This window comes from Tachypleus tridentatus, chromosome 13 (assembly GCF_004210375.1).
Source record: "Tachypleus tridentatus isolate NWPU-2018 chromosome 13, ASM421037v1, whole genome shotgun sequence".
Taxonomy (NCBI): Eukaryota; Metazoa; Arthropoda; class Merostomata; order Xiphosura; family Limulidae; genus Tachypleus; species Tachypleus tridentatus.
Genome location: NC_134837.1, coordinates 40510544 through 40537414, shown reverse-complemented (window position 1 = coordinate 40537414; position 26871 = coordinate 40510544). Strand labels below are relative to the sequence as shown.

Here is a 26871-nt window from a genome sequence, read left to right as displayed (position 1 = left end):
AACAAACAAACAAACAAACAAACAAACGTTCTTTAAAAACAGCTGATGATCTCAAATCCACTCCGACTAGGACAAAACCATTGTAAGACGCGAGTAAAAAGTAATCCACCAAATAGTTTCGGTGAGTGTGTGTATATGTGTTTTCTTATAGCAAAGCCACATCGGTCTATCTACTTAGTCCATCGAGGTGAATCGAATCCTAGTTTCAGTGAAATGGAAGAATATTTACCATCTGATTTTAGTACTAGTTTAAATCGTGATATATTTTCTTCTGTTATTTGTAGTTTATTTGTATGCAAATATACTGTGCTTTTCTCATGAAAAGACAAGAAAAGATAAGAGAGATTAAGGCTTTATCTCGTGCATGTTATTCATGCAATGTAATCATATATTTCCATGAACTTCAAGAACTTAAAGCAATTAGGAAGGATTTTAATGTGTTAACGATGACTCTGGACCATCACTCCGTTTTCTTTAAGTGAATTATGTATATCGTGACATTTACAGAAACTTGCAATATCCATTAATCTTGATTAAAATTCCCAACCGTGATAGTCAAATGATAAATTTTAATAGAAAGAATAATTACCAGATGGCTGTAACGTTATAATATAAATAATTTCAACATAAATTTATTATATTGGCATAACCACTAGTTTTTGTTAAAGAATTATGGCTTTCTTAGATAAAAGCTGTTTTGATGTTATGAGTGTGCAACATTTTCAACGAGAGGAGCGCTAAAAGCTATTTGCACATGCAGTTACATTATCTTAGCTTGGTTCACTGTAGTTCAGAACCATTATGACATTATAGCAACGATGGGTAAGTACTACTGAGGTTCAAGCAGAAAAATGAACAGCAACAGTAACACAAACAAAAATATTAACACTTACACGAGAGGCTTTAACTTGCTACTTCGTGCAACGTATTACTTAACTGAGGAACTTAAACGGTATACCTTTTTTATCCAGGAATATCTGTAACTGTCACACACAAACGGCTAGATCAGATAAGCATGACTTCATCTGACTCAGAACTTTTGATTAGATCGAGAGCAGCACGTGATGTCCATGCAGCTTCTTTTACCGAATAGAGACCTAACTGTAACAGCTATAACACCCTTCACAACTGAAAGTATGGAGAGTGTTCAGTGACATATAACAGCTCGAACTTACGATTAGTAAGTGTCAAAGACTAACGACTCGGATCAAGTGCCTCTTCAACAGATTATTGAAAACAATGATGTTACAAGTAATTTTAGAATTAAAGTTAGTTATTTTAATTTCGAAAAGATTAAAAAAAGCGTTTGATATTAGCTCATTACCATCTTCACTCTCTTATCTGCAGTAAATTTTAATTTTGTCTACAAATAAGTATGTTACTTTACATTAGTGTTTCTTCTTCTTCTATTACAAACCTAATTCCAAATAGTTGGCCCAGCATGATCAGATGGTTAACGCACTCGACTCGTGTTATTATTTACCAGTTAGAAAGAAATAATGGTTAAATATAGCGGTGATTGACATGCCAGGGTTTTAACAAGTTAAAATAATAACCTCGCACTATACTTTGTAGGTACCCGTTATAAAGTTTTAAAGATTTTATTTGTATTTGCTTACATTTCGCCTAAACTCTTAGCGTTAGTTTGACGATTGTAGATTTTCTTTTAATATCGTATTTCTTCTCCTGAAAATGTTTTTTTTTACAGTCGTATGTTTAGAAATCTGTACTTCGTTGAATACGTAAATAGGTGAATACATTGCTGGTGTTACATTTCGCCTTTCGATCTAATAAAAATAAAAGAATGACGCATTAAATTATTTAGGTTTAAATATTTGAATTTAGAAAAATCCGACTTTATCATTATATTCTGTCTTCTAGTTGTCTTTTATGAGGATCTCTAGTTCCATACACCTTATTTTAAATATAAACATAGTATACATATGTATATATAGACACACAAGTATATCAATATATATGTTAATATAGATGCGTAAAACAAATAAAAGAGGTTGCTATGAATGCATGGCTGAGAAATAACACAATAATACAAAACACGCGCAGCTCTACTTCTGTTGTTCTCAGATTAGCTTTTCAGTTTATTTTTGGAAAAAAAAACAAACTCATTAATACATGATACAGCCCAAAGTGTCATTTTACCTACTGCCACATTCTAGTTTATAACAAGCGATACAACCCACAGCTCATGTTATTTTTATAACAGTCGCACTCTAGTTTTATGGAAAATTTGTAGTTGTACCTAACGCAGACATTCTAAAAAGTGGGCTTTCGATTGGCGGTACGAGATGGAAGTGATTGCGATTTGCCTATTAAAGCTTAATCATTCAAACGGAGCTGATTTCTTTTCTTACAGTGTTATCGGAGTCTTTGTCCATGAAGATGATAATGATGGATATTCCGTCGCCTACTAGAGTGGGCCAGGCTGTAGAGCTGGTGTGTAACTACGACTTGGAGGGCGAAACTCTCTACTCGGTGAAGTGGTACAAGGATGGAATAGAGTTTTACCGGTTTGTCCCTAATGACTGGCCTCCTGGGCAATTTCTCACACTTCCAGGAATTAGAGTAGATGTAAGGATATTCACCCTGTAGATGTACTAACTAAGAAGGAAAACAATTTTAATATAGACAACCACAGAATAAACTTCCCGTTTTGAAGTTGAAGCTTAGGAAAGTTTTTAGTTCTTTCTTCAATAGTTTACTTTTAAAAAAACAATAGGACCTCTATCATGACATTATTTAATAGGACCTCTAACTTGACATTATTTAATAGGACCTCTATCATGACATTATTTAATAGGACCTCTAACTTGACATTATTTAATAGGACCTCTAACTTGACATTATTTAATAGGACCTCTAACTTGACATTATTTCCATTACTCAAACAACTATGATTTTATTCACGTGACTCTTTTCCGATACTTGAATGTAACCATAGCGTTTTATTTGTTTTCCGTGACGTTATTTCCGATATGAAACTAACCACGACATAACCATTTCATTACAAGTGAAGTGTTTCAACGATTGATTTTTAGAAAGCAGCAGTTCCTTTGGTGAGAAGAGCTAGATTCTCTCACATAAAACTGATTTTCAGGCCTTTAAACTATTTATATTATATTGTGTATATATATATATGTATATACTTACAATGAGACAATTTCTGGCATATTCTTGGATTAGTTTTAAACTGTCTGCTTGTGAACAACGAAATATCCATATAAAACCAAAGACCGTAGTGAAACAATGTCCCTTACAAACTGTTTTATTCTCAAAATATTTAGAACTAAATTAGTTTAATTTGACAAAATGTGTTTCTAAAATAGTTTTATTGTTTTTATGTGTCAAGAATATATCACTCTTAAAACTTTTCGTTTTAGCTTCAACGTTCTTAAACAAAAACTAAACGCCACTGCACCTCAAACACCAACCAAACGACACCTTCGCATTGTAGCTTTTCCGGATACTTTCTTTCATTTGATGCAGAACTCAAGAACAAATAATGCAGTGTTAAAATATACACAGATGCCCAAAGCTTAAGGCCAATGAACATAAAGAAAAAAATAAGCCTTTTGCATTGTTAGACTCAAACACTTATTTAAGTAGAGCTTTGAAAGATGAAAATAAGAAAAGGAAAATAAATATTAAAAAATGTGAACATTATGAAATTAGCCTAAATACTAGTTGGACAAAAGTTTAAGACCATACCAAAACGAAGTCTTAAACAGGGTAGGAAATGCTCAACAAGAAGTCTTAGTAGTGAGTTGCACGGCCGTCATTGCGAATAACTGCAAACATTCACTTTAGCATGGTCGATATAAGCGTTTCCAGAAGGCTGGCTGGAATATTATTCCAAGTGGTGAAGATGGCTTCACGAAGATCATGCACCGTTTGGAATTGACGTCGATTTCTATAGACTTCCCTTGCCATATGCCCACAAACATTTTCAATGGGGTCCAGTTCGGGATAACACGCTGGATGGTCCAAAATCACGTTATTCGCCATGAAAAGTCCTTTATCCTGCGGGTATTGTGGATTGCAGCGTTGTCCTGCTGAAAGATCCAATCATTTCCACACAAAGGAGGGCCTTCAGTCAATAAGGATGCTCTCTCCAACATGCCAATGTAGCCAGCTGCTGTTTGACACCCCTGTATTTAACATGAAGCTCCATTGTTCCATGGAAGGAGAAAGCATCCCAGATCATGATGGAACCTCCTCCACTGTGTCGTGTAGGAAATGTCTCGGGTGGGACATCCTTTTGTGCCAGTAGCGTTGGAAGCCATCTGGACCATCCAGAATAATTTTTCTCATGAGAGAACAAAACCTTCTTCCATTTTTCTACGTCCCATGTTTGTTGCTTCTCCACAAAGTTTAACCGAGCTGTTTCGTGGTGTGGAAGGAGGCGTGGCCTATGAAGACGTTTATGGTTTTTAAAGCCATTCTCTTGTAGATACCGTCTTACCGTTCATGAGCTGCTTTCTGCATCCGTAAGGGCCTTAATCTGGTTCGACGATCGGCTGGGGTCTTGCTGGACAACCCATCAAATCCTTGTGCTCAACCCCGGCGAAATTTTCTTGGTCCAACCACATGAAATTCTCGCGTTTTATCCCTCACGGTCTTTTTAGAATGTTTCAACAGCAGCGCCCAATCTCACCAACGATGACACGTTGAGAGAGACCTAGCTTTTGCAGCCCGACAATTCTGCCACGTTCAAACTCTGTCAACTTTTTAGCTTTTGCTATGTTTTTACCCAACGTAACACAGGAGATGTCAGTGCAAGATCTTGACAACGCTAATGCTTGAACACAAATGACTAAATTTCGTTACGTGTTTACCGATTTATGCTTCATATCAGTATGGTCTTAAACTTTTGACCAGCTAGTATTTAGACTAGTTTCATTGTGTTCACATTTTCCCTATTAAATGCTAAAAAGTTTTTTATTTTTATTTTCCCTTTTCTTATTTTTATCTTTCGAAGCTCTACTAAAATAAGTGGTTGAGTCTAACAACGCAAAATGCATATTTTTTCTTTATGTTTATTGCCCTTAAGATTTTGGCCAGCAGTGTGTAATAAGCTTGTTTTCGAGTTCTCTCCAGAAATAATAAAGTCGACCTATATAAACATATTACTCCGAACTCTATGCTTTGCTTTTGTAGTTCGAACTTATGTTAATTAGTTTCAAACAAAGTCGTTTATATCTACTTAAAGAGATGAATGAGATATTTGTGTTTGTTTTTATTATACACCATTTATAGGAGAAAAATTACACTTGTACTCAAAGAGAACAAATAGAATTTACGCACAAAGTAAAATAATCACCAAAATAACTTGTGAACAAAAGATACTTAGTTTAAAAGAAAAACCTAAATACAAAACTGTAAATTATCTACAATATTTTTACGTCAAAGTGCAATCGACTATGTACCGGAAAATAGAAATGGCTCTTAAAAAGTTATTTAGTGAACTTAACCGGATGTAAAAACAATGAAAACATGCGCATGCAAATAATTAAGGGCTGTTTATTTGTGTTATCGTACTTAGAAATTTTTATGGCTGTCTCTTGAGCACCTTGTCTTCACTAAGAAATTTTCACAAGCACAGTTAATGACTATGTCTTAACTTTCACTCTTTTTTATGTGACATGCTTTCTTTTTCGAAGACGAGTTTCGATGATCAAATTTAGTATTTTATTTTAGATATTCTGACTTAAGCAGAAAAAATTTAATGATATTTTTAACGTATAAATCTGGGATCTTATTTTATACATACTCTCCTGAAGAGGCATTTGTTCCCACGTGCAGTACGTAAATGTTTTGTTTGCTTTTTCCTTAAGCCTTTTATGATAGGCTTCCGGTACAGGACCAATAAGATGGTACTTCCTCTTATCATTAAGTGTACTTGGTTTGACATGAATCCCGTTCTTTTTTAAACAAAATCTATTTAGGCTGAGCAAAGAATTCAAAGCAGTAGTTTCAACACGAGAGTGCCAAAAATCGATTGTCTACTTCAGATTTCCTCTTCAAGTTGTTTAGTGGCTAACTGTAAGGTATAAACATGGTTAAGAGTCTGTAAATGACGTAATAATGGTGAAAGATAGAGGGGATAGTGTGTCGCATTCATAATGTCTCGGTGAAAGAATGGAAAACCACTTTGTAAGTTAAGCAGCAAATGATCCCAAACTCATAAATTTTTCAATATATATTTACATTGTAACTTATAAAACTCATTCTATGCAAATCACGATACTTTTAAACCTGACCTAGTAAATGTTTAGTATTTTTCATAGATGATTTATTTAGAGTGTTCATTACAGGCAATCATGACTTAGTTTGAAAGAAATCATTTGTAACAAATAAATAATGTAATAGTGAAGTTCCCTTAAATGACGTATACCTTTAACACAAGTAGTCACTGATGATATATATGCAAAATATCGTGTGACATGATATCATAGAACCTCGGTATAAATGAAACTAAATGCCTTTGGTTGCTATATAATTTACGACTTCCCGTCTTTATTAAAATAAGTGGGTTTGTACATTTCGGCCAATTTAAATAGAATTCAACTGTTCACAGAGCTTACTTAAATGGTCCGCATACGAGTGTAGATAAATAAGTTAGATGTAATCTTACGTTTGGCATGACAGTCGTACCATGTATACGCACATTCAAGATGTTATATCCAGCACTTCATAAAATACAAGAATATTACACTAGCAATTATTATGCTAATCTTGGCAGGAAGATTGATACACATGAGGAAGATAACCCACGCTCTAGACTAATTCAAAGAAACTACCCTGATTAGAAATTCTTTAAATGCTATGCAAAATTACATTCCTCTAGGGGTGTTTCTATGCCACTCTGGAATGTTCGCTCAACTTAAGCTGAGCTGCTAGTGAGCTCGAACATGGCGTTATTTAGCAACGTTCTGAGAGCTTTGTCCAACGTTTCATCATCATTACGTCTCTCTTGTTGGTAAATATTAATATTAAATGTTACAGAAACTCACCTGTAGATGAATGTTTAGACATTTCAAACAGTTGTTTAATTAGAATTCTTACGTGAATGCTCTCTTCCGTAATGCAGCCTAGTGCAATGCCTTCTCGGATGTTTAATACACAAGGTATTTTTAATAGGAGCTGATGTCGTAACGCAAACTACATTTAAAACTTAATAAGCTTTATCTCATAACCTACTCTTACCTCTTTCCTTCTTTGATGTACTTTCTGAATATTGATGATCGTACACAGACATTATGTTTAATTAAGATTTAGTGACCATTTATTTCATAATTTTCTCTACCTATCTGCGTGGAAACTTTGGAATATACCTGGTAATCAGTTTCTAATATCCTGATGCCAAATACAGTAAATCCAAGCACGTGATGTTGTTACTCCAGGGTTTATTTGTGTGGGAAAATAACCAGACAATAAACTAATGCGAGTGATTTTGTTTAACTCATCTAACCTGTAAGTTCTCGTTTGGGATAATAAAACTATTAATTATTGAAATATAGAATGACTGAGCAACAAGCAGTTTACTAGCATTAGTGAATACAACGTATAAAGCTATAAAAATGTGTTAGTTCACTGAACAAAATTGACTAGGTATTAAAAAAGACCATACTCAGGTAATAAACTAAGATATAAAGCTATTTCCCGTTAACTTTCAAATCATCTCATATATTCTATTTTCACCTTCATTTGACCGATTAATACAGAGTGTTATATAACTTAATAGACAGAGTTATCGAGAAATTATGCTTAATTTATTCCATGTGATTATGCCTGCATGGTACCTATAAGTTGATCAGTTGTCAAGAAAATGTGTTTCATGTATCCTTTGTTACAGTGGTTACGTGTTACTTCCACTTGATAGTTATTACGAAATTACTTTACGTGTTCCTTTTGCCACGCTAGTTTGATGAAAATAAATTGTCCAACTGTTTCATGGAGTCGGTCTAAGCCTAAAGGAAAAGCTGACCGAACCGAATTATGTATTTAAATAATCGTATTAGAAAAGAGGATTACAGGTAGGTTTATGGTATTTTTATACATAAGTTGTTGGTTGGTCTTCAATAGGAAAGGTAATGAGAAAATACTGATTATTTTGATGCATCCTACATTTGATATTTATAATAGCCCTGATAGAGTACACGTGAACTGCAGAGAACTTGGAAATTCTACACAGTTTGGAGATTCAAATGACGTATGTGTCAATAGAGGAGGACTTCCTTCTGTAAACCTTCAGATGCAACGTCATTACAAATAGTTTCTATGAAACTGACTTACTTTATTCTCCGGTGTCATCTAATTAGAACCCTTGTGACTTCTTTCTCTGGGGTTATTTGACAAGAACAACAAGATATTATACAAAGGCTTAAGGGTACAGTAACACTGGACGTGGATGGAAATTCCCAGGACACATCTGACAGAGATGTGTACAATGATACTTCGCGTGGTATGAAAGAAATATTAAACATGTCTGTACGACCTACTGAATCTCTATTCTGTAGCACAATAGTGCCAAGTCTAGTGACGTAAAACACAAAACTTTTAAGTTTTTTTTTACTATATACTATTAATCATTTTCAATAAACGTAATTAGTATTAGTCGATTTCAAAGAGGTAGTACGGTTGTTATAAACTTATATTTGCAGTTGATTTATAAAGAGTAAAACTTGTCACGTTCCTTGCTTTTAAAATATTATTAAGATGGAGATGACGCTTTAGATACTAATAAAATAGCTATTACTAGAACGCTAATTACTGAAGAAATTATATTATCTATTACTTCAAAACTTTGAACTCGTTAAGTTGTTTCATTCTTTACAAACAGATAAACTTCAGAATAACAAAGTTTCAAGTTTTCACCATCATATTAAAAACTAAATTTTTCTAATGAACAGCACCACATAGTACTTTAACGATAAAACCTAAATAAAGCTAAATATATAGTATTGCTTGTGAGTAATATGAAATGGAACCCTGTGCCTGGAAGTTAAAGTGATATAACGTGTCGAAGGCATTGATCCGTCAACAACACCAGGGGCGTGTTGCTTGAGGATCGTCAACACCAGGGGCGCGCGTTGCTCCAGCACGTTGCTAGGTGGTTTAATAGAATTACGACAGCAACAACAGAGGTGCGTTGCTATGGGCGCAATGCAATGGCAGGTGACACCAGATAGCGCATTACTAACATCTATTTTTTTCATATTATTTCATTCCATTTATAGTCTTTGCTTTTGTAATTAATTATCATGGAACCTATCTTTGGGATACTGTAGAGAATATCCATAGAACAAATTAGATGTGCATTCATGAAATTCTCAACATTTGATGGTACATTAGAAAATTATTTTCTAAGTTACTAATTCCTCTTTCGAAATATAACTCCTATATTTGTCGTATAAATATAACTCACTAATACTTATAGTATTAGTATAACTGGATACATAAGATATATGGATGGGTAGGGACTTACGGGCCATACAGTAAACTGTATGATTCACTACACATTAACTCTGATAACGAAGTACTGATTTTTATGCCATTGAGTTTAAAAGCCAGTAAAACAAATTCCCTTACTCATACACTTCACATAACAATATAGTGAGCTATAGGTAAATTCTTAATATGTGATGTTTTCACAGGTTATTATTTTCTGTTTCTAAGTTGCTATTTTCTGTTTTCGATCTAGAACACACATATTTAGTGTTTGAAATATAATTTACCAAGATCTATACAAAACCCTAACGTCTTTAAAATGTAATGATTTTACACGTAAATAAATAACAGTATTGTCCATCGTCTTACAGTTTGTGCTGTGTTCTTCAAATTTATCCAAGGGGTAAATTTATTAGGTAAGAAGTTAAAACTTCGATAACATTTGATATTTACAAATAACACAAACTGAAATATATATTATTTATACAAATCTGGATTGCCAAAACTAAACTAACTTTCATACAAGTTTTTGTTGTTGTTTATTTTCCCATGTGTTCTGAAGTTCCAATCTTGTTACAATAACAGCGTGTAGATATCCAACTTACCATTCTAGAACACCACTTTCGTCATGTTCATATTTCCAGTTTAATGAGAAGTCTACCATTGAATAATATACATAAGTAAAATAACCAACCCTGACTCAGATTGTTGTCACACACACCGAAATATCTGTTTTGAAACGAAAATAACAATAAACTAGTTTTCTGAGTCCAAAAATTGATATATTACATTCTAAATAAAGAAACGATTAATTTTTATAGGCAGAAACTTATTATATTCGGTTACTTACATACTAGAACACTTGAGTATACTATAGGTACACTATAAAATCATCCTCGTGTTTTCAAGTGACGATTTGATCAGACGAGGAATATTAACCTGACGAAATGACTTCGTTCAAGCAATTGAGGCTTAAAGGATTTTTTTCAGCGCCATCACATCATGAGAAAGAGAAAGCTACATTTACACACATCACCTACCACCTCTACTGAAGGAAATGTTTTCCACTTGAAATATTTACAGTAAATACCAACATTAATATTTCTTCTAAGCTTCCAATGAATGGTATCTGAACAGTTGATCTAAGACCATAATACTTGCCGTTTTGTAAATGTACGTACAAGTGTATTCGACAACAGTTTGAGTCAGGATTTGTGATTTTACGTACGTACGTTATTGAATGAAAGTACTTTTACTGAAATTTATAACTGGAAATGTGTTCATGACGAGAGTGTTATTCCAGTTAGATATTTCCACTCTGTGAACATGTGTGGAAAAAAAAAAAAGTATTGTATGAAAGTTATTTTAATTTTGGCAATCCTGATTTTTATAATTTATACATATTCGAGTTTGTAAATATCAAACGTTATCAAATTGTCAGCCTGTGAGAAGAAATTTACCTATAACATACACGTTCAAGAAATTAACCTATGATACCATAATAAAATTTTTCAAGGTTTTATAAAATACATGTTCCTTTTTTATTTTTTAGGTCATACCTACAAACTGCTCTTTTTTAAAACCACGTCTATAATTAAATACTATAAGTGATTCCTACTATCTTGACGACTGGGGGTCATTCCTCTCCGCTGTACAGGTAATGGTGTTCACGTAAAGTAGACTACAGGGTGGCCCGTAAGTCCCTACCCATCCATATATCTTATGTATCCAGTGTATCTGTGTGCTGTCCCTCATTCTCGCTGCATAATATTATGCGATACCATGTTCTTTAAGTGTAAATGGGCTTACATCGGCCATATTTCTCTGAGAAAAAAGAAACAAATTTATAATACATGTGTAATTGAATATAACATAACATATGGATGGGTAGGGACTTACGGGTCACCCTGTAGTTGTCAGTCTTAGTTCAATCTGTTGGACATCAAGGATTTTTTTAGATTACTTTTGTAAATAAAAGTTCAGGCACTAAGATCACAATTTTTATTCTCAGTTTGTATGTGTTTGAAAGGTGAGATGTTTTTCAATATATACGTGAAGTGCATGAACAGACACGTTTGTTTCATTCATATACAAAATACGTTTTTCATTTTTAAAACTAAATAAAACAAACAGGATTAGAAACTATGTTTAACTGCTACCCCTCCGATAAATTTGAAGGAACTGATCAAATTGTAAGACGCTGGAAAAATACTGTTATTTCTTTACGCGTCTGAACCATTACGTTTTCAAGAAGCTAGACTTTTCACCAAACCTGAGAGTTCTGGATCGAAAACAGAAAGTGGTAATTTAAAAACAGAAACTGATGACCTGTAGTATCATCAAATATTGATAATTTAATGAATGAACATTTAGTTTAATGTTTTGTTATTCTCTAGTGTATCCAATAAAGTTTCTACGATAATTAATTATAAAAGCAAAGTCGTATGAAATGATATGAAAAAGATAAATGTTGGTAACACACCACCTGGTGTCATCTGCCATTGCACCCTTAGCATCGTGCCCTTGGTGTTGATGGTCACCTAGTAACACGTCACTGGTGTTGTTAATAGGTCATTTCCTAAGAAATGTTATACGAGCTTGTCGAAATTGGGTGAAGGTCATGTTGGCTTACTTCCAATCTCGTACTTCTGTAGTGTATAAAAGTATAATATTATTTTTAACTTTTTAACATTCAAGGTATTCACTCGATTTAGCAGACTATATATATAATAAAGCAACTTTTAAAATCAGAATGTCACAAAATACTTTTTATTAACTCGTCTAACAGATTAGTTTATATTTTTTTACATCTATTTTTAAAGTTATGTAACAGAAAATATTGTATTTTCAAACTATTTTATTTAGTTGCGATTTTCGGGGGCGTTTTTCTTCATAAAATCGAGATGCGTAAGGAAAATAAAAAAATTGGAACAGAGTTCATTAGAAAAACAAAAGTGTCAAAACATGACAAAACCTCAAACATTTTAATCTATTTGTAACTCAAAATAAACACACGCATATTAATATGTTTAACATAGTGTGTTTAAAAGTAAAGTCTTTGTTAAATAAAACGCATAGATCAACTATAGTGTTAACAGGAGGAATAAAACTTTCGATTTTTTGATGATTATCAGTTACAAACAAAGTGGAAACATTGTCCGAATTTGAGAAATTTCACAAAAGATACTATTTGTTATAAAGAAAATAACCCCTCCTTCCACAGAAAGTACTTGCAGTTAATTGTGATATTGAACAAGAGTTTACAAAAGTTGTGAATGCAGTAAAAATTTCCCGCGAGAATTACCTGTCTGTCTGTGATAAATTATCAAATTCTTATTTTAATTATTCTTTTCACAACTGTCGAGAATTTTAAAGCCACAGTAAACATGAAAAGAATGGCACGTACATTGGACAACTGAGATCTTTTACTTCTTTATTTATTGTTGTTTGTTTTGTTCGTAAGGTTTTTCTATATCAGGAAAACCTACATTCTTGAATAATGTACGGAATAATAATTAGATTTTTAATTTCACATGGATAATCACGAATGTATTTATAAAGCCAAATATTTATGGAAGTTTATTTAAGGAAGTTATCCCTGGTAATTTCTCCAAGTTATTCACAGTAAGATATCCAGGTAAGTTATTCACGGTAACTTATACAAGTAAGTTATTTATGGTATCTTATCGAAATAAGTTATTAATGGTAACTTATCAAAGTAAGTTATCCAGGGATATATATATTGCACCAATTATCTGTCTGTGCATAGGTTCTTCTATTTTTCTGTCCATTCTTTCTTTCTATATTTCATTATTTTTATTACTTATTAAATTATCTCTTTTTTCCATCCTATTATTTACTTGTCGACTTCAAACAGCAAATCAATCTTCTATCCATCAATTTTTCCCTTCTTACCCTTTATTTATCATGTTCTTTTGTCTTTCCTGGCTTAAGTTAGCAATTGCTTCTCACCCCATTTATCTCCTTAAAACCCATCTTTGTATTTTTGCATTTCTCCTTTAATCTATCTGTCCATTTCCTTATCTCTTGATATGCACTAACTTGTATGTACATTTACTGATACACTCACCTATCATCACCACTTTCTAATTTTTACTTAATTACCCATACATTCTTCCACATAATTAACTAAAGAGAAACACCTTCAGCTGTCTAGGTCCAATAGACAGTCAGTGTATTTACGAGAGGTTGATCTGGATACAGCTGGAGTATACCGTTGTGAAGTGTCCGCTGAAGCTCCTGTTTTTGACACAGTATCCGCCAAGAAAGAGATGAAGGTATTCGGTACGTTCTTTATAACATGCTTTGACGTTTGTTTAAACAGAGCCCAACAGAAAATACTTAAATATTTTAAAATTGACTTTGTTTAACGTGTGTTTTCTATGTATGTCTATAATGTAGCTGCATAGTCAAAAGAGGCGAGCGAGGGGTATCTAGCGTTAACACCAATATTATTGATGAAACCTCAAACTATCACTGACAACAGAAATTACGTTTTACTTAATTTCAATTAATCGACTGGAAGAACAGTTGAGATAATCACGTTGTTGAGCTAATAAGCTGCTTTCTTTCATTTTTGAGTCGTGTTTATATTTTTATATCGGACTTTACAAATGTATCTAATTGGTATGGAGCTTTAAAGAGCGACTTTAATTAACTGAAGTTTAATCAAACTAAGTAAATTACTAAAACTATTTCTTCTCGCTAGTCTTTAATAAAACAAAGTATGTGCATTGAAAACAATTACAAATGAGAGATACGTCTGATTTGAGAAGTTCTGTTAAGCAAAGTATAATTTTTACTCACAAAATAGTTAATTTTCGTTCTATTTTTAGTTGCAAAATAATGTATTTAATAGTGATACACTTATTAAGATACAAATACATCCAATTGAACTATGCAAATCTGTTTAATATTACAGGTTGTACAAAAGTAAGTGTATCATTTGATATTATGATGGCTATAATTTTTCATTCTATGTCCTTAAAATCTATTTCAAACTGTTAATATACGTGGATACCTTATATATCACCTCATTTTGTAGAAATATGTTTTAAAAACAAACAAGTATGTAAGTTGTACTTCAGATGGTTTCTTTACGATAATGTTCAAAATGCTTCAGAGTTAAATATATATATATATACCTCTCCCCTCCTGGAACAGTGGTAAGTCTATGGATTTACAACGCTAGCATCAGAGGTTCGATTCCCCTCAGTGGACACAGCAGATAGCCCGATGTGGTTTTGCTATAAGAAAAAACACACAAAATATAATAAAAGCAGTATAAACAATTAATTTCGATTTCTCATAGAGTTGAGGCTAGTTTTTAGAATTACAACTTTAGACATTTTAGCTGACATTCGTAAAACGAGTAAATAATACAACCCGATTTACTTACCAGTTTTTTTGCTCCAAAATTAATTTAATACTATCATTTCAACATTAACCGTAATATTTAATTAATATTACCAAACCATTTGATTTCAATACGTTTTGTTTTTTTTTCAAAGTGGTAGTGACCGTTTCGCTGAGTTTTCTGTCATGTTTGATATAATGACACGACCGCTACCACCAGAAACGTTTTATTTCACGCAACGTTTCATTGTTATAATTATATCTTCTTTAAGAACTAATTTATTTTCACTGACTTATGAATTATAAAAATAAAATGTTGAGCTATGAAAACATTTTTTTTATTAAGGTAAACAGCCGTTTTGTCAAATCGGCTATATCCAAAATATTACAGTTTCAGTTCACTTTAACAAATCACAAAAGCCTCCCCCACTCAGTTATTCAGTGATAAGCCTATAGGTTTGTTACGTTAAAATTTGGCGTTTCGATATCTCTAATGAGCACAGCACAGATAGGGCAAACAAACAAACTAATATGCTTCCTTTTTCGTTTTTGTATTGTTAGTAGTTCAATTAGAATTTCCACTACTCTCTCAATGGTGAAGATTTACTTTGAAATTCCCAATTAATATATATATAATTTGCTTCTGGAATTAAGAAAATACTAATATTTTTTTTAAACAAATAAACCACAGGACAAGCTGGTACTTATTATTTCCAAATTACGATGAACTGAGGTTAAGGAACTTCAGATTGTAGGATTTACAACAGGGAATGATCTTTAGAACAGCACGACTCTGAGAACGTTATGCCACACATAGCCAACCAAGGATTATTCTAACTCTGACTTTGTTTGGAAGCTTGGTTATATCGTATGTCGGAAAGTTAAAGAGACAAAGAGAACGAACTGTTGTTTTATGTTTCAAAATTTTGGTTCTCGTTACACACGAGTTATCCACAGGTGGCAATACCTAGAGTGTGTTTTCTTATAGCAAAGCCACATTGGGCTATCTGCTGACCCCACCGCGGGGAATGAAACCCCTGATTTTAGCGTTGTAAATCCGTAGACTTACCGGTGTACCAGCGGGGAACCCGAACAATGGGATTTGACTGTTACTCTTATAACGTACTCATGTACTTAAAGCGAGTATTGCGTTTTTGTAATAAAGAGACGCTAACCATAAACCCCCTGATTCACGGGTCGAACATGCTAACACTGAGCCTTGCTTTGTCTCAGACAAACCAAATGAAATCATAAATAACCTTTACTCACCTCAGTGTTTTTGTCCCATAATGCACTTTTTAAGTGTTTATGAGAATCACTTCAAGATTAATTTATTCCACCAGTCGATCTCAAATATTATTTCTAATGTCTGTTTGTTTAGTATTAAGCACAAAGCTTCACAATGGGTTATCTGTGCTCTGCCCACCACGGGCACCGAAACCTGGTTTTTAGTGTGTAAGTCCGCAGATATGCAACTGTGCTATTGGGGGCTTGTAGTGTCAGTCAAACTCTCAGAAAAATATCCTTTCAAATTGTAGTTCCTTATCTAATTATACATATAATTAATTACAAAGCCATTCTTTTACGTTTTTTAATCACTACTTTCAGCATGACTTAAACTGTTTTTATTATTATTATGCCTAATTCATTTGTAAAATAGAGAAATAACCTGCAAAATAATAATTATAATAAATATATATCATAATGTGATTTCAAAGAGTTCCATTGAATTTTATGGAAAGAACAGTCTTTAATGTCGCATTCAAAACAACAATGTACCAAATCATGTGTTTCAATCATTTCATTACAAACTGTACCAGGCCACGTGGTTAAGGTACTCCACTCATAATCCGAGTGTCGCGGGTTCGAATTCCCGTCACACCAAACATGCTCGCCCCTTCAGCCTTGGGGTATTATAATGTTACGGTCAATCCCACTATTCGTTGGTAAAAGAGTAGCGCAACAGTTGGTAGTGGGTGGTGATGACTATCTGCCACCCCTCTAACCTTACACTGATAAATTAGGGACGGCTAGCGCAGATAGCCCTCGTGTAGCTTTGCACAAAATTAAAACCAAGTTATACCAGCGCCACCATAGTTTAGGTCATATAGACATTTCGTTTCACAATATACTTAAGGCCACCATGACCTACGCCGTAAAAGTATATTTCTGTTACGCAATTATTGGTATTATATTGTACAAGATCGTGTATACTTTTCACTTTAAATAAACAGTCTTTATAACAATTTCTTTTCTGACGTACGTAACAAAATACAAATTAAGACTTCATTTAGCAAGGCAGTGTATGTTTCCTTATAACAAAGCCACATCAGGACATTTTCTGAGCCCACCGCCGGGAATCGAACCCCTGACTTTTACATTATAAATCCGTAGACATACCACTGTCCTAGCGTGGGACAGCAAGACACTCTCCTAGATTAAAGAGAAATTTAATGAAGATTGTATTACTATATTAACATTAGATCAAAGTTACATATATGTGCAGTGCACACAAGAAGGTATACGCTACATTTGTTTAACACTTGTTTAGGTATAGAAGACTAGATGCTTCCTATAACTTCTTCTAAAACAAGAATATAAATTGTTTATACCCTTAATGATTGTTCAATAAACTATTTTGCTTTCTTTTGTCGTTGTTTTAACAATAAACTTTTATTTACTGTGTTTTAGCTCTACCTGCGGAAGCTCCCAAGATAACAGGAAAAAACGGAAAGTACAGGATTGGAGATACTGTCTCTGTGAATTGTAGCTCAGCCAAATCGAAACCTGCGGCAACCTTGCGGTGGTATATCAATGACTTGCCGGTACGTTAGTGAATAACCGTGTTCATTTATAGTTCAGGTTTAGATGGGGTTGTGGTGGAGTAAACAGTATTCAACTGATTTCTTTTTCGTCTCTACTGTAAACACAATGAGCTCAATTAGTGTAGAAATATTCTGCTACCCATTCATAGTTAACAAAAAACAAAACATAAAAGATAAACAAATCTTTGAGCTATGCTGCATGATAGGCTATTTGCAATGTTCTCTCCACAGGGATCAATTCCCAAAGTTTAGAACTTCAAGATTATCGCTGAGCCACTAGAGTTCATTTACTAAATACGATTAAATGTTTAGAAAAAACAAACAAATGTTATTTATAATCTTACGAATAAACTTATTATCATTTAGCTATGAAAAGCTAATTAGTTTTAGCATTGTTTTTCGTCTATTAGTGTTGAATAAAAGTTGCAAACTAAATTAATATGACTAAAATAAATACTGCAGTCACGGCTCTTCCAAATATTGTGTCTTTCTTTTTTTTTAATTTCACGCAAAACTACTCGAAGGCTATCTGCGCTAGCCGTCCCTAATTTAACAGTGTAAGACTAGAGGGAAGGCAACTAGTCATCACAAACCACCACCAACTCTTGGCTACTCTTTTACAAACGAATAGTGGGATTAACCTCATATTATAACGCCCTCACATCTGAATGGGCGAGCATGTTTGATGCGATGGGGATTCGAACCCGCGGATTACGACTCGAACCACCTGGCTATGCCGGGCCTCAATATTGTTGTCACTGATATTGCAGAATAAATTATTACTGTCTACATTGTATAACTACACACTTATCTTATCAACAGACGTACTAGGCGAAATTTATTAAGTAAAAAACACACTACCATTCAGAAACATAAAATGGCCTGCTTTGCACATGCACCAGAGTAGCAAGGAAGTTTTAAATTCGGAGAAAAACATAAGTTCATCGCAAAAACATCAAAAAACACACGTAGATTAGAAAGTTTAGAAAAATTGGTTGTCTTTACACGTGCATTAATCATTTTTAAATATATGAAACCTGTTTGTAGAAAAACCTTACAATCAACGTTAGATACATGCAATTCATTTGAAGCGAAAAGAACAACAAATTTTCGGTTTAGAAATAACTACCAGCAAGCACACGTTACACACCCACCAGTGACGCTATTGAAAATGAAATTCGCGTGTTACGTGAAACTCTGAGTTTATGTCATCTAGAGCTATATATATATCGTGCAAATTATTGTTCTTTGCTTTATTTAGGGTAAATCGGCGGGCAGAGTAAATTGAAATAATTGTTTACTAAAATAGCAGCCTTACCATTCATCTCACCCCCTCCCATCAATTTTAGGCAGTACACAGATTGTTCTCTAAAATCGCTTTACCGTATATCCCGTTCACAAACTTAAATACTATAACTTCAACCCCGTTTGGGTTACTTTTGTTTCATGTAATAGCAGAAACGGTATGGAATAATGTACAGCTAGAGATATTTTAACAGCTATTACTGAGCTTACCGTTGTTTGAAATCACGCCGCAGAAAGCATTAGGAGTAACGCAATTTTTTTGAAAATAATAATATTATTTTACCTTGAATCGTGAATGTTTCGTTAGTTTTGTGTATTCTTTTTCTTCGTCACTGAATGTCTATAAAGATCGAAAGGTATCAGAGACTTTAGCTAGCTACAAAAGTACTGAAGCTAAAACATGTATCTGTAAAGTCCATGATATCAACATTTCCATGAAAATTATATAATTTTGGAGCCTTATACCGCTAAACGTCTAACAGGAGCAATTTAACGTAAACGGTATGTCAAAATGATGCTGAAAATACAACTGAAGTTTCCTTTTTTACTAAAGGAAGCAGTTGATACATTACAGATCTTAATAGCTCGTGAGATAAATCATGTCATTTTACCTAAACGGAAAACCAAAACTGAACATAGTTTCGATCTAATTGTTTACAGCCAAGACTTTAAACATGACATTTATAAATATCTTATTCCAAGACAACTCGAATAATTATCAATAAATTACCCGAAGCGAAAATACGTTTCAACGACTTTCCATTTTTCAGGATTAATTTGATTGATCTCTGTTTAACTTACAAAGGCGTTTATGTTTTCAATTTATGACGTTAGTAAAGTAGCATCGTAGTTTCACATACCAACAGAGACAAATCTAACACTTACTTGGTGGAAAAATTAACGTTATTTGAACAAGATGATTTGTTTTTCAGTACTCCCTGTTACTTTGTTTTACTGTCTTTGTTTGTTCACACTTGATCAACTCTCATTACAGTGTGTTTTGAGATCTGATTGGTCCTCTCTCCTGTTTTAATCACTGTCTGATCCCAAATGAGATTTGAGAAGCCAAGTAGCTTGTATTATCTCATTAATATTACAGTCTGAATTTTAATTTATGTTATTACTGTAACATTTAAAACTAAGGTAAGCAAATATAAAAAAAAAAGAAGTAAAATGAATCTTATTGCCCCATTTTATTCTTAATATGTATAATTATATGTTTCATAACTACCAGGATTTCAGTTAAACTACATAATTACATGAATCAAAAACAATAATACAGTATTAATGAAGCTGTGTTCGATTTATGATACATAATAAATGTACAGTTCTACATATTGCACGAATATCTTTATTGGGTTCACCATTGTTATTGTATGTTCATTTAATCAGAAGCAGTGCGTTTATACTGGATGATAAAGTACCGGTTAAATTACAGATAATTTACTACGATCATGTTACAAGTATAACAAAATGCGTATGTTTATTGTTTTATATATGTATATACAAGTACCTGCAAATACATTTAATTACTTAGATAATTTTAATGCATACTTTTTTTTAAAAATCAACATTGGCTCAATTACTTCCTAAAAAAACCATATATTCATTAGAAAATGATAGATAAAAATGTGAATGTGAAAAATAAATCGCTTACAGCAGAGGCTAAGATTATTTTGTTTGCTTTTTTGTTTTTTAATTTCGCGCATAGCTACACGGGGGCTATCTGCGCTAGTCGTCCCTAATTTAGCTGTGTAATACTATAGGGAAGGCAGCTAGTCGTTACCACCCACCGCCAACTCTTGTGTTAATCTTTTACCAAGGAATAGTGATAACGCAGGTTCGAATTCCCGTCATACCAAACGTGCTCGCTCTTTCAGCTGTGGGGTCGTTATAAAGTTTCGGTCAATTCAACGATTTGTTGGTAAAAGAGTAACCCAAGATTTCGCAGCAGTGGTGATGACTAGCTTCCTTACTTGTAGTATTCTGCTAAATTAGCACAGATAGCTCACATGTAGCTTTGCGTGAAATTCAAAACAAACAAACATACAATGATTGGTGGATGTGTCATCTTATTTATATAGTGGAGAACATTTAAAATATTTAATCTGTTTTGGATTTCTTAAACTTGTAATCGATATCATGGCCCACAGCTTGGCATGAAAGTAAATTAACATGTCATCTTGGTGAGTTTTGATGTTAACCGTCCATGCTTTAGAAATTTTTATCATTGTTTCTCAATTACCTTCTTAACAATTTGGAAGATAATTGGAGAAACTGGATGTCTACAACTTCTTTTGATTGCTATTTCATTAATTATCATTCTCCAATTTTATACCTTTTGCAGGTAATTGTGATGTGATTTTTTTTTTTACTTTTGTTTTTGTTCTGCGATATTTGAATTCACTCATGGTTAATTTACATATATCATAACGTTTTAAATGTGATCCGCCTTAGGAAAGTACTTTCAACAGAGCCATCTATCATTTTGTGGAAGGTTTTATGTCTTTATGCTCTAAACTATTACTCTGCTATTTGGAGGAGAACAACCCTGCATATTATTATTATAATTACGTGTGTGTGTATGTGAGTGTTTTCTTGTAGCAAGGCCACATCGGGCCATCTGCTGAGTTCACCGAGGAAAATCGAACCCTTGATTTTAGTGTTGTAAATCCGCAGATTACTACTGTGCCAGTGGGGGGACTTTGGTTATGTTTCTATCAGAAGCAATTTGTCGTCTGGCCAAACTGTGAGCATTGGTAACTAATATACAACCAAAGCGATAATCCATTGACCTGTATATATATTGTGTACAAAAGAACTAATAGATTATTCCAAGTGTCCCAACTGGCTGCACACTAACGACTGTAACCTTATAATGAAGACCGTAATCAATAAATCTTACATTAGAACACCCACTTCTCGTGCCATAAATCTTTCTTCTCAGAAGTTAAAATAATATTTTTTTCCTTATCGATACATTTCAAGCAAGCAGTTGTGTCATATATATTTATATACAATTTAGTGTTCATCTAAGTTATTTTTTATTATTGTTATTTGTTGTTGTTTTTAATATGGACTTGACATTTTTTACTTGGTAGCATTAAAGTCATAAGCTGTTGTATAAATCTGTCATTTGCTTTTTCCTGATATTTATGGTGCAATAAAATGTACAATAAACAGTTTGTTTGATTTTAAGCACAAAGCTACACAAGGGGCAATCTATGCTCTGATCACCTTATGTATCGAAACCCGGTTTATAGCGTTGTAAGTCCGCAGACATACTGCTGTGCCACTGGGAGGCCGCAGTATACAGTTCCCCAGCCAAAATTACCATATTCAGCACACTAACATTTGTCATCGCATCTGTCAGATTATGAAACTTTATCGTGAAGGTGCACTAATCCATTATATTTAAGAGTTTGTCGACAGGCAGTCAAAAATTAGTACCCTGTATTTAAATTTTTGCTAATCCTGCTAAACCGTAAATCGAATTACATTTACTCCGATAACAATGTAATCATTTAATTGTAATTTTCACAAAAATGTTGAATTAGAGAACTGAAAAGAATTAAGCAATTAGTTTGAAACTACGTTTGTACACTTGTTATCAAGTTTATATTATTTTCTTATATATGTACAGACTTGAAACTTTAAAAATCACGATTAATTGACATCAGCAAAATACAACTAGTTTGTTTCTAATCATCCAACAGAAATTTTGTTTTCACAGGGAAACAGTATAATTAAATGTTAACAAAAATAATTAATCACTTTATCCCATGTATTTATGATATAAAGGCAGTTGTTGGGTATATGTCTTAAGGACGTTTACACTCTCGCCTCTACGACAGGTGCCAAGCAACGGTCAGATGCAAACTCTCTTTGTTAACCTGAAGATAACCTAAGAAAGTTGAAACGTTGTTATGTACTTTATTTTAATTAAATTTTAATGCCCATATCAGCCGTCTTTAGAACATATTTTTACTCAATTGAGTTTCTCATCATCATCAGATGAGAAACATTTGCAACACCATCGACCATGGCTATTGCCTCTTCTTTCCAGCCATTAACATAAAATGATGGCTTGATTAATCCTGACACCATAATTTTCACAATTGCAGTAATTTGGGCATCTGGCGAGGCTACTGGTCTCATCACGTTGCATGAGCTGTTTCCAATCTTAAGGCATTTCTCCATCAGCAGGGACATTGTACACATGACATATAGATCGGAAGTGCTTTCTTGTTTGACCCTTAGTACAATCTTATCGGCATGCAGCAAATACAATTCTTATTTGGCTTAGAAAGGAGCATGTATAGTCAGGACAGTAGTGTGTAAATCATGTACTTATCTGCCGTTATCTTCAAGCACACTTTATCTGTCAACTTTGGAACTACAATACAACATGCCCATTAACAGCAGTGAAAGCATGAGAAGTGTGAACAGAGACGACTTCCTCTTTGGGAAGTAAATTTTCAGGCTTTTGTAAAAAAAAAAAAAATGTCAGTGGATATATTAGACTTATCCTCTTTGAACAGGCACAAGGAAACTGGCAAGTTTTCTAAGGAGAACAATTATTGAAGAGGCAGTTTCTTTTTGACATGGACTGTATGTTGAAGATGTGTTACTTCTGGATAAATGGACAGAGAGAAATTAATGGGTTACATTGAAAATACACCTACGCACTTGTGGCTACTGAAGATAACTTAAAAAACTAAATTTTAATAACGCTATCTAGTTACCATGAATGACAGTAATTTCATTCAAACTCGATATATTGATTCGCAGTGTTTGATATATGTGCATAAGTAGAATAAATCCAAACTTGCTTTTAAATCTACCATGTTTAATTAAGTCTAATTGAAATCGAAACTATACGCTGCAGTGTCGTTATCAAGTTTCATAGTCCAGACACTCTATGTTTATATTTTGTCTGTAGCAATACATGTTACTCTACCGGATAGAGTAACTTCACACATAAGCCAAATTTTAGAGTCTTGCTGCAACATTAATACACGATAGACGAAATAATGATGTAGGCTTCTGTAAAGCACAACTTTTTTCTGATGTGAAATAGGATATCTGAATTAAAATGACCTTGGAATTTATTAATTGTCTGACTTCATACTTATAAAACAAATGTTTTATTTGGAATTAACAAGTCTTTGTTTGTTTGTTTGTTTTGGAATTTCGCACAAAGCTACTCGAGGACTATCTGTGCTAGCCGTCCCTAATTTAGCAGTGTAAGACTAGAGGGAAGGCAGCTAGAATTGAGAAACACATGTCATTTGTTTGTTAGAAGACACATAAAACTTGGGTTTAACTCATTACAGCAACTCTTTGTGTTATGACTCACACGAGTCTTGTTTATTGCGATATGGGATTTTTTTTTAATCCAAGAAATAAATTATAAAACTTCCAATGAAGTTTGTTGACAAGTTACACGTCCACAAGTGTTTAACAAGTTACATGTTCATAATTTTTTATCAGATTTCATGTTCTTATGATTCTTAAAGAATTATTTCTTCACAATTGTTCAAGTAAAATCTCTACAAATGGTTTTTATCACATCTTTCCAAGTTTTTCAGCAAGTTACATGTCGACAAGTTTTTTATCAAGTCACATGCCCACATTGTAATGTTATATGTATTAAGGAAACATGTAAAAGATAAAACAATAATTTCATGAAAACAAAGCGCTCCATCTGACTTTTGCGAGTGTGGAAGCTTTAATATAAATATTTGTTTTGTTTTAGCATTTTTGGGCAAAGATAAACTAACCTTTCTGTGCATGACCGTTTTTAATGTTGAAGTGATAGGCCAGAGAGAGAATAACTTTTCAACGGCACCCACCGCCAAACTTTTGCGTACTCCTTATAACAGTTATACAGGGTGTTCGGAAAGTCACTGTGCACTGGGCCCGGCATGGCCAAGCGTGTTAAGGCATGCGACTCGTAATCTGAGGGTCGCGGGTTCGCATCCTCGTCGCGACAAACGTGATCGCCCTTTCAGAGTAGCCCAAGAGTTGGCGGTGGGTGGTGATGACTAGCTGCCTTCCCTCTAGTCTTACACTGCTAAATTAGGGACGGCTAGCACAGATAGCCCTCGAGTAGCTTTGTGCGAAATTAAAACACAAACAAACAAACAAACACTGTGCATTTATATATTTATTAACAGACATGTTTCAATATGGAACACAGGAAGTAAATATGAATGACAATTATAAACAATGTTGAAAGTGACCCCCGTTGGCATCAATACAGGCCTGGATCCTTCTTATTTTGTTCCTAAACACCCCTATCAGTTGTTGGCTTGAAATAGACTGAATAAACTATGATTACAAAACTGCACAGTGATTTTCCGAACACCCTGTAGGAAAATGGAATTTGGTTGTCACTTTCATAACGCACTCACAACCTTAAAGTACCAAGGCAACGAATTAATATAACTGAAAATACAAAAATCCAGAACTGTGGGGGGAAGTAGCTAAAAGAACTCTGTTAACAAATTTCCAGAGTTCGTGTATTAAGAAACAACCTGTTTAACTCCATGAATCTTTCTAAATGAGTCTAATATAAAACAGGTTAACTAAATGTTGTTTTTTTTAACCTGGAGATGACCTAGGAAGGTCGAAATGTTGTTCTCTCCTTATCAATAAAAGTGTTAATACCCATACCAGCCGTTCTGAAATACATTTTTATTTCAAGCGGGTTTCTCGTCATCAGGTGAGAACTGCTCTCGTTAATAATACTTAACGAATCATACTGGTCAGTGAATAAGTCAGATGTTTCCTTGTTCAATAAATTAACTCCGTGACACGTTGTATACGATACGTATTTTCTATTTTCAGTATGATATGTAAAAATCATAAACTGAAATAGTATTTAGATATATCTTTTATATAGAACTGTGAAGAAAAACTCTGTTAAAAATTTTTTGTAATGGTGGATGTGCCCTTAGGTTGAGAAGGTGTTGTATGTCTGTCAGGTCATTTACTGTTTTATTTGACGAGGCTTCGGCATGTTGATCACATACTAGTCAGTAATTGAGAATTTGACTTCACTTTCTGTTGATGAAACTGGTCTGATGACGTGGGTGACATGGTATCCTGGGATATTCTGATAGAGGTTAGGATTTAATGTAATGCTAGACAAATTTTCAGCTCTGATTTTTCTGCCAAGGTTTACATGTCAGGTTTGTTCATAACATGTTGTCCTATTGTGAGACATCTTTTTTTGTTTAAGGTCTTTTCAGGTTTATTTACATTTCTCTCAGAACCACCAATTAATGTGGTTTTAATTGACTTACTTATTGACTAAGTGTACTTTGAAATAATCAAATCATGTACTTATCTCGTATTATTTTTTAAAAATGTTTATTTATGATCACAGTAATAATTAAGGATACATTTTTCTTAATCAACTTAACACTAATAATCAATATTTTTAAATTAGAGACTTAATCTTAAACCAAATCGATAAGTCCAGCTTATTTATACACTTATTTATTTATAATAAACTTAATCCTTCATCCATCTCTATGGATTGTGTTCATTTCTCCAGTTTATGATATTTAAACACCATCTATCTGTTAGCCATCCCACTTATGTCCCAAACAACTTCTCCATTTCTTAACCCCACGACATACTTTTGTTTTTTCTTATGTATGCTTTATGTTTTTCTATGTCCACTGATTGTATTCAGTTCCATATTTCGTGTCCACAAGCTTTTCATTACATAGTACACTTATGTTCCTAATAACATGTACATTTCTTATCACCATGATATGCATTTAGCTCTGTGGTGCATGCTTCACGTTCTTGAAATTTTTCTGTCACTATTATCTCTAGTCAGATGGTTATTTACAGTTCATTAACGCTGTTTGATACCTACTAC

At 33.5% G+C, this 26871-nt stretch overlaps 1 protein-coding gene across 1 annotated transcript in view; it reads left to right on the top strand.

The window, feature by feature from the left end:
* LOC143237763 (uncharacterized) overlaps window positions 1-26871 on the top strand; it is a 214370-nt gene that overhangs the window by 172807 nt on the left and 14692 nt on the right. Inside the window, exons 3-5 of the mRNA XM_076477328.1 lie at window positions 2375-2589; window positions 13638-13773; window positions 17536-17669. Coding sequence (XP_076333443.1) covers window positions 2375-2589; window positions 13638-13773; window positions 17536-17669 — 485 coding nt within the window. The remainder of the gene's footprint in view (window positions 1-2374; window positions 2590-13637; window positions 13774-17535; window positions 17670-26871) is intronic.